This window comes from Microplitis mediator, chromosome 8 (genome assembly GCF_029852145.1).
Source record: "Microplitis mediator isolate UGA2020A chromosome 8, iyMicMedi2.1, whole genome shotgun sequence".
NCBI lineage: Eukaryota > Metazoa > Arthropoda > Insecta > Hymenoptera > Braconidae > Microplitis > Microplitis mediator.
Window position 1 is genome coordinate 14657447 of NC_079976.1, and position 13472 is coordinate 14670918.

The following is a 13472-nucleotide window of genomic DNA, read 5'->3' on the forward strand; positions in this document are numbered from 1 at the left end:
GGTTACGCATTAAGAACATTAAGGTGTAAGCTCACACGTGACAGAAATTTTGACGCCCAACGTGGTTTTCGCCCAGCGAAGTGAGGTGAGTGAAGTGAATTTTCGGGAATTTTAGTGGTGAGTGCCCAGTCAACGCGACAGGAAACTGTGAGACTGAGATTCTAAATCTTTCCCCGATAGATAGATTAGTGAACGGTGTCGTAAGATAGCAAGGAAAGTGCACACATTGAAGATAATATATGGAAAAATAAGTGAATTGAACTGTGAAATCTTGAAGAAAAGTGAATTGAATTGAGAAATATTGAAGAATTATGAATGAATATTGAATTAAATTGTGAATTGTTGAAGAATCCGGAGATTATTGCATTGAATAGCGAATTAGAGAAGAATATTGAATTGAATTGTGAATTATTGAAGAACATTGAAGATTATGGAATTGAATTGTGAATTATTGAAGAATACTGAAGATTATTGAATTGAATAGTGAATCGTTGAAGAATATTGAATTAAATTGCGAATTACTGAAGAATATTGAATTGAATTGTAAATTGTTGAAGAATATTGAATTGAATTGTGAATTATTGAAGAGTATTGAATTGAATTGTGAATTATTGAAGAATATTGAATTGAATTGCGAATTATTGAAGAATACTGAAGATTATTGAATTGAATCGTGAACTATTGACGAATATTGAATTGAACTGTGAATTATCGAAGAAATACTGAAATTATTGAATTGAATTGTGAAATACTGAGAAATGTTGAAGATTCGTAAAGAGTTATTTAATTGAGTGATAAATATAAGAGATTACTGAGAAATTGCCGAATGAACTGTAAAATCCTCTGAATTAGTGAAGCCGGTTTAAGTGAGAAATTACATGTCAAGGTTGCCTCGTTAGTGACAAGTGAGAAAAATAGATAAGTGAGTGAAAAAGAAAAAAAAAGAAAAGAGAACTAAAAAGTGAAATAAGTGATAAAAGCAAAGTGTACTGAAAAAAAAAAGAAGAGGAGAATAGTGATCCGTAGTGCCGCTAAGAGAAGAAGCCGTTGCAAAGAATCGGATACAATACCAGTCTGAGAGGAAATCAAAGTCAACAGACAGGGATGCTGATAGCAGTAGCATTATTCATCGTGGTGTCTATGTAAGTAGTAAAAATTGAGTCCTTTAACGATAGTAGTAATTCGGATCGACGGGAGTATTGGACTAACTGGAGGTTAGACAATCCAAGTGACTCCCCGTCGGGCTCTATAAGTTCGAAAGAATCGGTCGAAGATTGTTCGTACGAGACCAACATAAAAAATATCGGGGAATTAGTAGACATTTTTGAAAAAAATCGGGAGAAAACTAACGGTAATTCAAATTGCCCTGGTGCTTCTTCAGGCGCAAAAGCGGTAAAAACTATGGAGGAGACTGAAGAGGTTCAATTGAAAAGAATAATGTCGTTAATGCGGAATATACCGGTTTTTACGGGAGAGGGTGACGTGGAATCATTCATTGACGCTATCGAGTACAGTGCGACGAGGTTAAAGGCTAATGATGATCTGGTATTTATTTTTGAATTGTCAACGCGATTCGAGGGACTGGCTTTAAGCATTATGCGTACATTTTTGAGAAAGGCAGAGTCTGTCAACCAAGTAATAGAGAAACTACGTCAAAATTTTGGTCGAATGGAAATATTCCATGTGGTAATATATCGGCTGGCGGGAATGATTCAAGAGGATAATGAAAGTGTAACAACATTTAGTGCGCGTCTGGAGGGTATAAAAGCGGAAGCGGAGAATAAAATAAGCAGGAGTGGATTAACAGCAGAACAGAAGGATTATCGAACAAAGGATTTGGAGGCGACAGTGCTGGAAACCTTTATTAATGGATTATACGAGACATTATCGTTCGCAGTCTCAAATCAAGAACCCAGAGATTTAGCAGACGCAATAAAGATCGCAATGGAGATACAATACGAGAGGACGAAAGCAGCGGAAAGAGCGAGAGAAGGAAAACTTAGATTCAAGGAGCGGGTGCATGCAAGGATAAGACAGCTAACGCTTGAAGAAAAGGTGAAAGAAGAAGGTAAACAAGAAGGCACAGAATATATTCATAATCCAAAACTCAGCGCGGAATTTACGTATACAATTACTAATGAGAAGATTGCGGACAATGGAGACAAGCGAAGTTGTTTCACATGCGGGCAAGTTGGGCATTTGGCACGAAATTGCCCAATTTCAATACAAAGCAAACAAAATTCTTGGGCACCAATGAATCAGCAGGAATTCCGGGGAAGAGTTCCACAGCAACAGGAGCGGTACTATGTGCAAAACGATAGATACAGAGGAAATGGGAGATATAATCATGGAAGAAGCGGTAATAATTGGCAGAATAATGGTAACTATGTATATGGACAGAATGGCAACAATTATAATGGGTATCGAAATGGAAATAATTATGGAAATCAATGGGGAAATTATGGAAATAATGGTTACTACGGCAGAGGCAGAGGTGAAGAATTTCAAGGCAATCTTAACAGGCGGTACAATAATTATGGTAACTCAGGTGCAATGGTGACGAACGCGTTCGGAACGCAGCGGCTTATGAACAGTTTGTCAGTAATTACAACAATAGATGGGATGGATCACGTGGAGTCAATCAGCAAAACCGGGAAAATCAGATGTCCAACAGGGGTCCAAACGCACGGCCTTTAAACTAGAAAGGGCCGGTGCGATGACACGCTCCGTCGAAACGGCCAACTCAGAAGAAACGGATAAGGAGCGGATAAATGAAGAAAAAGAAGTAAAATCTGTTAAATTAGTGGGTGCTACACATATATATGTAAAATTGAGAGCCGATAAAGTACTTGGAGGTACAGGTATCTTCCTCATTGACACGGGCGCAGAAATAAATTTTATACGACGAGACTCACTGGAATTAAGAACAAAAATTGACAGTACAAAAAAAAACGCTGGTAAAAGGTTTAACATCCGATACTATAACTACGATAGGTGAAGTTGAACTAGAGATAGAAGGTCAATGGGTACTGTTTGATATCGTGGGAGAGGAATTTAACATGAAAGAAGATGGTATATTGGGCCAGCCGTTCTTTTCAGCACAAAATTCGCAAATTGATTTTGGTAATAAAACTGTTTCAACTAATAATAAAAAATATTACTTTTTGGAGGATATTATAAAAATTCCGAGAAGGTGTGTAAAAATGATAGAGGTATGAGTTATAAATAACGTTTTGGAAGGATATATTCCACGGTGTGATATTGCACCAGGAATATATTTGGGAGAAGCCATAGTATCAGTCCACCAGGGTGCAGCGAAAATGTACGCATTTAACACTACAGAAAAATGTAACGGGCTAAATATTTAAAATTACAACTTTAAATCAACATGATTTCCCGCGGTTGATTAATTACCCATAGTACCCCATATGCGTTACTATTTTATCGACTTGTCGCCGGGCGCGCTAATTCAAGGGGCTCGTCCCCAAGACCCAATAAGGAAATAAGTTGGAGTGGTGGATTTTCCGATAAGGGCCGAATGATCGCGAACTTAGATTTGATAAGGGAGTGACAAGAGAAAAAACGGACACAGTCGGACGGACCGGCAGAACAGTTGGACGGGTGACCACACGGGAACGATTGAGGAGAATTAATTTGTTGGAGAACGAACGGAGTCAACGGAAATCGGCAGGAAGGCTGCAGTGAATAAGGACGCCACGATCGCTGGGAAAAATTATACAGAGGTAAATAAATTGTCGGCAAGTGGCCACAATTTATTAATTAATTAAATAACTAAATAAAAATTAAGTAATTCGTGAGCAGTCGCCATTTCCGATTTGATTATATTAGTATATAAATTGTCGGCAAGAAGAACAGTATTTAAAATAAATTTACACGCGGTCCGTCTGATAATTTCTCGGCAGGAGGGCCAGAAATTAAAAATAATAAATCTAGTCATTAAGAAATTATAAATAGTAAATTAATCAATTTATTTAATAAGAAAAATATCAAATACAAAATTTAAAATATTGAAAATTGAAAGAAAAGTAAAAGTGCTGTGAAAATAGTGATAACGATAAAACTGTAATAAATTGAATTTAATATAAATGGAGTCAGTTCTTGATATGAAATTTGGGCATTAACGTGAAGATTTGGGAATTAATATAGAGAGAGATAGCGTCAGTCGTGTGTAACAGTTTTTCGGTGTCAGTAAAGTTTTCACTCAACAACCCGATACTCAAAAAACTGAAAGTATATAAAATTGTCGTGTTGATAAAGTATCGTTATAAAATCGTAGAATCATTAAATGTATAAATTAAAATTTACGGATAGAAATTAAGTCCAGTGGACACACAAATAAAATTGAGATTAAATAAAATTGTGCGTGAAATTAATCGGGAAAATAATACATTGTAAACGTGTGTGTGAGTGTGAATAAGTCCTGGGGACTAGAATGTGAAACGTGTGTGTGTGTGTGAAGAGAAAAATTAAGTTTCCTGTAGAAACGTTTTAAAATAATAGATCCAGGGGATCTGGCAAGTTGCTAAATTGTTTTAATTATTAAGATCCAGGGTATCAGGCCGGTGGCCATATTCATGAAAGTCCAGGGGACTAAATTTTATTAATTTTATTAAGATCCAGGGGATCAGGCCGGTGGCCATTTTGTTATAAAAGTCCAGGGGACTCGTCGTCGTTCAATTAAGATCCAGGGGATCAGGCCGGTGGCCAATTCGTATAAAAGTCCAGGGGACTCATTCGTCGTATATAATAAAAGATCCAGGGGATCAGGCCGGTGGCCATTTCGTGTAAAAGTCCAGGGGACTAATTCGTATAATTAATAAAAGTCCGGTGGACAAAATTTTAGTTATTAGTTGTTAAGAATAAAAGTCCGGTGGACAAACGTGTGAAAAATAGTTCTGAGTAAAATAAAAGCCCGGTGGGCATAATTGTGATTTGGTGAATAAAATCTAAAATTATATCGATTAAAATTGTGTGTAAAAATTAATTTAATCCCTCAATCTCCTCACTCTTATATATTTTCAACGACCCTGACTTATAATATTAACATCTCCGGTTCTGGAAGGCCGAGTCTTATCTTCCAGTGGCGCCCTTATTAAGATCAATTAATAAAGGGGCCAAACTTGGCAAGGTTGAGAAATACCCTGTTATAAAAAGAACATGATTTTGCGATACCGTACGTTGAAGTTGAATATTTTGAAGAGATAACAGCCGAGGCAAAGGTGCGGTTCACTGAAAAAACGGAGGAAGAAAATATAGCAGAACGAACAGAACGAGTACTAAATTTAATATCGGTAACACATCTAGACGAAGAAGAACTAAATACAGTGCGGCAGAACATCGAATACGAACCAAGAGTTTACATATTACCAGGTGAACGACTGAATGCAGCGAATGTTCCACCTCATCGGATAAGAACAAAAGATGATAACCCAATTAATATCAAACAGTATCGCATGCCGCATCATTTAAAAGACGTATTAAAAGAACGAATACAAGGAATGATTGATGCTGATATAATTGAACCATCGGATTCTGCGTACAGTTCACCCGTATGGATCGTTCCCAAGAAACCAAAAGCTGATGGAACTAAAGATTGGAGGTTGGTTATCGATTTTCGAAGGTTAAACGATAAAAAAATACCAAACTCGTATCCGTTACCAGATATCCGGGACATTTTAGATCAAATTGGTGATGCTGTATATTTTTCTGTGTTTGATCTCGATTCGGGATTTTATCAGATACCATTGGCAGAACAAGATCGACATAAAACGGCATTTTCAGTCCCGATGGGACATTATCAGTTCAAGAGGATGGCGATGGGTTTGAAAGGTGGTCCACCGACGTTTCAAAGTACGATGGAAAACGTATTATCCAGATTGCAAGGTGTAATATTATTTATTTATGTCGATGACGCAGTAATATATGCAAGAACATTAGAAGAACATTGTCAAAAATATTTGCAATTTGTTGATAGACTTCAAAAAGTGGGATTAAAATTAAATCCGGCAAAGTGCGAATTTTTACGGCGGGAAGTTGCGTATTTGGGACACATAATCAGTGCGGAAGGAGTAAAACCGAATCCGGCAAAAGTGGAAGCGGTCGAAATGTTTAAGAGACCAACGGACGAAAAGAAAGTGCGAGAATTTCTTGGACTTGCAGGATATTGTAGAAGATTCATCCGAAATTTTGCAGGTAAACCGAAGCCTTTGACTGATTTATTGAAACAAGACGCTATTTTTACATGGGGTGAATCTCAAGAAAAGTCATTTAAAATACTAATGAAAAATTATGTGGAGATGTAATGTTGCAGCATCCGAACTTTAAATTACCGTTCATTGTTGCTACAGATGTATCAGACTTTGCATTGGGTGCAGTATTAAGCCAAGGAAAACTTGGAGAAGATAGAGCGATAAGTTATGCTTCTCAAGCTTTGTCAAAGACAGAAAGAAATTACACAGTGACCAAGAAAGAATTGTTAGCTATGATGTATGCTGTTGACACGTTCAGACCATATATTTTTGGTAAGAAATTTACATTAGAAGAATATGAATATGAAGTTATCCATCGACCAGGTAAGAATAACACAAATGCAGATGCTTTATCACGAAACCCGGTGAGAAACGAAAACGGTGAATTATTAGCAATGGTGGAAGTAAATGTTGGTAAAAGAGCAAGAGAGGAAACATCAGCAACACACTCATCAGCTGATGGAAGAGGTCGGAGAGAAAAAGTCAAAAATTTAAAGAAGAAATTAAGAAGAACGGACGATTATCAATATAATACATCATCGGGAGAATCTGACATCGAAATGAGGACTGACAATGATACGAGAAGAAATGATAAGCCGAATCCAGCTGTGATTACTCCAAATCCGGGCCCGTTGGGTATACAACAACAAAAAGAAGTGCGACGAAGGGGACGTCCAAGAGGAAGTAAGTCGCGACCCAAGAAGGTGGTACGGATTCCCCTCAGTAACAGCGAGTCAGCACGGGGAATGGCAAGTGATGGAAGTGGAGAGTATTACGTGCCGTCCGGATCAGCGTCAGAACCTGGAGCGGAACCACAAATTGCCAGTAGTCGTCCGCAACGGAGTAAAAAATAAAGCAAAAATGGAAGGGGAGATGCAACAAGCAGAAAAAGATGAAGAAGTGGGACAGGAAACCAAGAGACAACAACCAGCAGAAAAAGGCAGGGTAGCAGCGAACGGAAAAATCAAGACACCACCAGCTTTTAAAGAAAAAGTGAAAAAGAAAATGAGAGACGAAGTGATTGAAGTACAAAGACTCAGGTTGACACAACACGAGCTGGAGCCGAATACGGACGTACCAATGGAACAAGAGGATACGGGATACGAGTATCAACGAAACTACGATGAAAAAGAAGATAAGAATATTAACGAACCATGGCGATTCCTGTTATCGGAAGATTTTAAAACAAGAAGTACTTGTGTTAATGACTTTACGGATTTAGAGTCAGATTCGGGAGACTCATTAATGGAATGGGATGTTCCGAATGAATACTGTACAAACCCGGAAAAAAAATTAAAATTAAAACATTCAAGACAGCATGTCCCCGATGTTCACGACAATTTCGCTTTCTTTGTACCAGCCAACGGGGATGTGAATTCAAATTTAACGGACGTGCTACTCGAGATGAAGTGGATAAATATGGCAAATTTACAAGGAACTCAGCTGGAAAAAGGTGATATTTTGATAATAAATAAGCGGAAAAGACACGGATTGGGGTTGGTCTACTCAGTCGATGCTAGCGGTCGTACATCAGAAAAAATAATAGATATGATTATGAAGTCTTTGGGGATACTGATTAAACGACAAGAGTATAAGACTTTGAGAGTTCCCACGGGAGGTGATCATTTAAATGAAGCGCTGCAAGATTACTACATTGGGAAGTTACATGAGATTGTAAAGGAGCAGAATATAGAAATAATGGTGTGTGGTGGAAAACTGGAGGTACCCAAGGCTATTAACAGAAGATCATTGATGAGAGAGCATCATACGTCCGCTGTTGGAGGACACAAAGGGATGACAAAGACATATCGCCGAATAAGAACTCGATTTTATTGGAGAACGATGCAGCAAGATGTGAGAAATTTTGTGAAAAATTGTTTTATTTGCCAACAACGAAAGTTAGTACGCGTGAAGCCTAAGAAGCCGATGATGATTACTGATACACCGGAGACCGCATTTGAAAAAATTTCCATGGATATTTATGGGCCACGAGAAGAAACGCGGCGGAGTTATAAGACATTCTGACTGTGCAGGACTTGTTAACGAAATTTGGGATAGCGATTCCACTCAGACAACAAGAAGCTGAAGATGTAGCAAAGGCATTGGCAGGAAAAGTAATTTGCTTGTTTGGGGCACCAAGAGCAATCCTGACAGATCAAGGAACAAATTTTATGAGTGATACGATACAGCGTCTATGTAATTTGTTCCGAATAAGGCATTTAAATACAACAGCGTATCATCCACAGTTCAATGGGTCAATTGAGAGGAGTCACCACTCTCTTACGGAGTATTTAAAAACTTTTATAGACAAATATCGAGAATGGCATGAATGGCTCGACTTTGCGATGTTTTCATATAATACGGGTGTGCACGAGGCGACAAATTATACTCCACATGAGCTCGTTTTTGGTAGACCCGCGCTGGTGCCATTAGAATTTTCACGAGAAGGAGCGGCGGGCGGAAGATCGTACCATGATTACCTGGATGAGTTAGTTGACACGCTGGAAACAACTCGTAGGCTGGCGAAAGAAAACTTAAAAAAAGCGAAAGAAAGATCAAAGGAATATTACGACAGAAACGCACAAGAAAGAATTTTCGAGGTCGGCAACTGGGTGTGGCTGCTAAAAGAACCGAGGACGGATAAAATGAAGGATCATTATGACGGCCCGTACGAGGTAATCAGAATATTTGACAACAAAAACGTCGAGTTGATGGTAAAAGGAAAAAAACGTGTATTTCATCAGGACAAAATAAAACTTGCGCATATTGCTTCAGAATCTGATTCAGCAAATTCACAATTGAAGATGTATTGATACGATAAACATTATTATTTTAAAAATAAAGCGAAAGAAAAAAAATCACCATAACAATGATAGATAAAAATCACTCTGTTGGCAGATAAATAAAGAAGAGAGAAGATGGAACAAGAGAAGGCGAAACGACTGATGAATGAAGCAATAGATATGGATGGAAGCAACGAGGTGACGGCAATAATTAGACGCTATGGGTTGTCATATGTACCAGAATGGAGGGAAGGATATGCGCTAATTATAAGGGCACTGCTGCGAAAAAAGGAAGAGGCGGTAGAAGCTCTCATTATGCAGAATGCAAATATAAATGGACCAGATCACGCAAACTCCATAGTTCCATTATGCAGAATTTTGAAATCCTACCAAAAACAGATTCTCTGTATAAAATCGCGCCAAGTACACGTTTAAAATTTTTTACAATTAAGAAAAGATTCTTTTTACAAAAAAAATAAATCAAATCGAAAAAATACCAAGTACCTCATATAATTCAAAATCATAAAAAACATTTTCATAGATTTGAAAAAAAAATTTAAAAAAGAAATTTCAATGTACTTGGTGTGCATTACTAAATTTATTCAAGCAAAATTAATTTCTAGAATTGATTTCGCATATAAATTATTTTCTAATAAAATTGAATTTTCTTTTTTTTCCAGTTTATAGGCACACCAAGTACATTGAAATTTTTTTTTTCAATTTTTTTTTCAATTCTATGAAAATGTTTTTTATGATTTTGAATTATATGAGGTACTTGGTATTTTTTCGATTTGATTTATTTTTTTTGTAAAAAGAATCTTTTCTTAATTGTAAAAAATTTTAAACGTGTACTTGGCGCGATTTTATACAGAGAATCTGTTTTTGGTAGGAATTGTCTTTTTTTTGTCGTGTTGATTGTTAATGATTTTAATATACACTCTATATTAGAAATCGATTTATAATTCAAGTCAAGTGAGCCTATATTATTTATAGTCTTATCTTGTAGAAACAATAAAATTGTTTGTTAACAATTGTAGTAATTTTGTACTGCTAGATATCATAACCTGATTAATTTATTGTTATAAGACAAAGAGCTGCAATTGTTTAACGACAGTTCCCTATAAAGTTAACGTCAAATATATCCGACAACGTCGGACTTTTCTGTCAGTAATTTAAAACATCAAATGGCTTAGTAGTTCGACCTCTCAGCACCTTCCACCTATTACAACTAGCATATGGTGCTAACTACTTATCCTCCCGCCCCTCTGACTCAATGGAATGCATTTTTTTCAGAATCTCAATGGATTCAAACTGAAAAAGGGTCTACTCATGATTTTTATGCGTGTTATTTAGGTTTTAGGTATCGGGTGACAGGAAACATTCCAAAACCACTCAAACTAGGTTTATATTTTTCCGAATATAATGATTTATTTATCTATTTATTCCAACTTTCTTATAATCTAAATAGATAATTTAATAAGTATGTAATACATTGATTTATTATTTAAATTATCGACTAATTATTGATAAGATGCAATAAATGTTGTAAGATTTCAATATGTAAATTTCAAATGGAAGTTAAATGCACGCCTATTCATGTTTTTCAAGTTCATGAATTAATTAATAGGTAGAGGCACTTGAGACCACTGAGGACATAACATGAAGAAACTTCCCTTATAGCACAGCATGGAAACTTCTGAAGTCTCCATGTAGCACAGTTTGCTTTAGCAAAAGTTTACTTACAAAAGTTTCCTTGAATTTTTCGTCAAATATCCGTCAACTTCGGACTTTTCCGTTTTTTACGACTATTTGTATGCAACTTGATATTCAATTTGACGCCAATTTACTCTGCCCGATTTAGAATCCAAATTCACTTTAAAAGTTGACTAGAAAAAAGTTGTCGTCAATTTTTAAGCATATTTTTACTTCAATTCATGGTTAATTTGACTTAAAAAATTGTAAAGTATTTTTTTACCGTGAAATTGTAGAAAATTTGATTTATGATTTTGCTTACCTTCTGAAATGGTAAGAATTAACATTACCGACTTTTTTTTCTCCTAAAAAGTTACTTCTAAATTGAACGAAAATTAACCGAACATTTTTCTTTCCAACTTCTGCTGTCAAATTGTCAGGAAATTCGGGCAACAAATTTCAGGCAATTTCAATCTCAAATTAGTGTCAATTTCAAGCTAAAGTCGCTATTAGGGAGTTTGCTAAACAAAAGTTTTCTTTATAAAAGTTTCCTGGAATTTTTTGTCAAATGACCGTCAATTTCGGGCTTTTTCGTTTTTGACGATAATTGGTGTACAACTTGCCATACAATTTGACGTGAATTTACTTTCTGAGTTAAAATGCAAATTTACTTCAAAAGTTGTACACAAATTGTCGTCAAAAACAGAAAAGCTTAAAGTTGACCGACATTTGACGAAAAATTTAAGGATTTTTTCGTAAAGTTAAACTTTTGCTAGGCAAACTGCGCTAATTGGATTTTGTTTCGAGTAAAAAAAGTTACCTTTAAATTGAGGAAAAATTAATCGTAAATTTTTCGATTTAACCTTCGCTGTCAAACTGTCAGCAAATTCGGGCAGCAAATTTTAGGTAATTTCATTGTCAAATTATTGTCAATTTCAAGCTAAGTAGTCATTAGGGTAGTTAATAGTTAACCCAAACTCGCTCATTCATTCGTCATGGGTAAAATAATATTACGCATTAGGCCTCGTTGCTTGTGCATACAAGGCTGTGTCGGATAATGAAAGCGCTCTCTAGTGCTAAAAATCAAGACAGATTTTAAATACTTCGATGTTGAGTCAATCGTGCTCCTTCTTAAAACTATTTATTCTAAGACGGTAATAAATAAGCATAAATTATAGATGGAAAAAATTTCTCAAATCTCAAATTTTAAGGTACTATAGTATATGCTAACGTTTTTTATATTTTATGAGATAAATAATAATAAAATGTGATAACATTCAGTTAATAAAGTCTGAGTGAGACACAAATATTTAGAAAAAACAGAAATAAGCCGTGTTTAAATTTTAATTAAAAAAAATGTAATACATAACCATAAAACACCACTCCGACTCGAGAAAAGAGACAGGTAGGCTCGCGCTACACAGTCACACATATACATGTGTTGGACCGTGTACTTAGCGCGAGACACTACCGTGTCTCTGGATATTCAAAAACGGAATTAGCATGATTGCTCATAGCTCGAGGTGCAAACATCAATGCGGATAATGATGATAGTGGAAATCGACCAATACATCAACTTGTCATCGCTGTTGGACAGGAAACAGGAGGGAACAGGACAAGGTTGGCGGAAATAATGGAATATATGCTACAGAATGGAGTCGAGGTAGAGGCAAGAAATCGTGAAGGAATGACAGCTGCGCACCTGGATGTACGACAAATGTACATGGGAATATTTAATTTGTTCACTGAACACGACGTGAATATGGACATCGAAGATGAAAAAGGAAGAACACCACTATTTTATGCAGTGGAATATGGACAATCGGAAAAGGTAAACGCATTATTAAAACAAGGGGCTAGAGTAAATCATAGAGATTGCTATGGAATGACATCGCTGTTCATGATATTTAAGAAAATTTTAACTCGCCGGTATGAAAAGGACAATTTATACAGTCCAGAGCACATAAGGAAGATGGAAATAACGGGAATGTTAATAAGATTTGGAGCCAATGTCAATCAGCAGACGACTAATGGGGACGTAACACCATTGCACCTAGCTGGAGCGAGAGGATATGATGAGATTGTAACAATGCTGCTGGAAAATGGGGCGGACGTTAATTTAAAAGACAAGAAAGAAAGATACGTTGTACAATACTGCAGATATGCGCGGCAAGATGATAATTTGCCTGAAGGATACGAAAAAGAGCCGGACGAAATATGGCCAGCCACTGAGGGACACGTCAGTTGGGCGCATTTAATAACCAGACAGTTCCTCATAAATAAAAGAGTTATGGGAGATATGTTAAACCAGGATTTGGAGCTGGAATTATTGTAATTGAAGCAAAATGAAGAGGACTATGAAGTAAAATGTAAAGAGGAAGTGGAAGAAATGAAGGAGATTGTCTTAATACGCCAAGGAGAAAGAAAGGTGACACCTATCGACGTGTGGAAAGCATCAACGGAAAATATGAGGCGATTTATGAGGCATAAGGATTTTGTCCGAAATCTTCAACGAGGAAAGATCGGCCACTACGGATATGAAATGTTGGAAAAAGTCGTGGCAGCAAGATTCAGGGAAAAGCTTATCAAACGGGCTATTCGGGTGTTAAATAACGCGACAAGAAACAGCAAGATACCATTAGATGATTTGACAAAGTATGTGTTGGATGAAATCGTTGGTAATATTAATAATAAAGAACTCATCAAAATGACGCGCATGGACCAATAA

General features: G+C 36.5%; 1 protein-coding gene across 1 annotated transcript; it reads left to right on the forward strand.

The window, feature by feature from the left end:
• The first annotated feature begins 12377 nt into the window (after positions 1 to 12377).
• LOC130673815 (poly [ADP-ribose] polymerase tankyrase-2-like) lies at positions 12378 to 13472 on the forward strand. Its single transcript, XM_057479025.1, has 2 exons — positions 12378 to 12983; positions 13086 to 13472. Exons 1-2 carry the CDS (start codon positions 12378 to 12380, stop codon positions 13470 to 13472), a joined length of 993 nt encoding a protein of 330 aa, XP_057335008.1.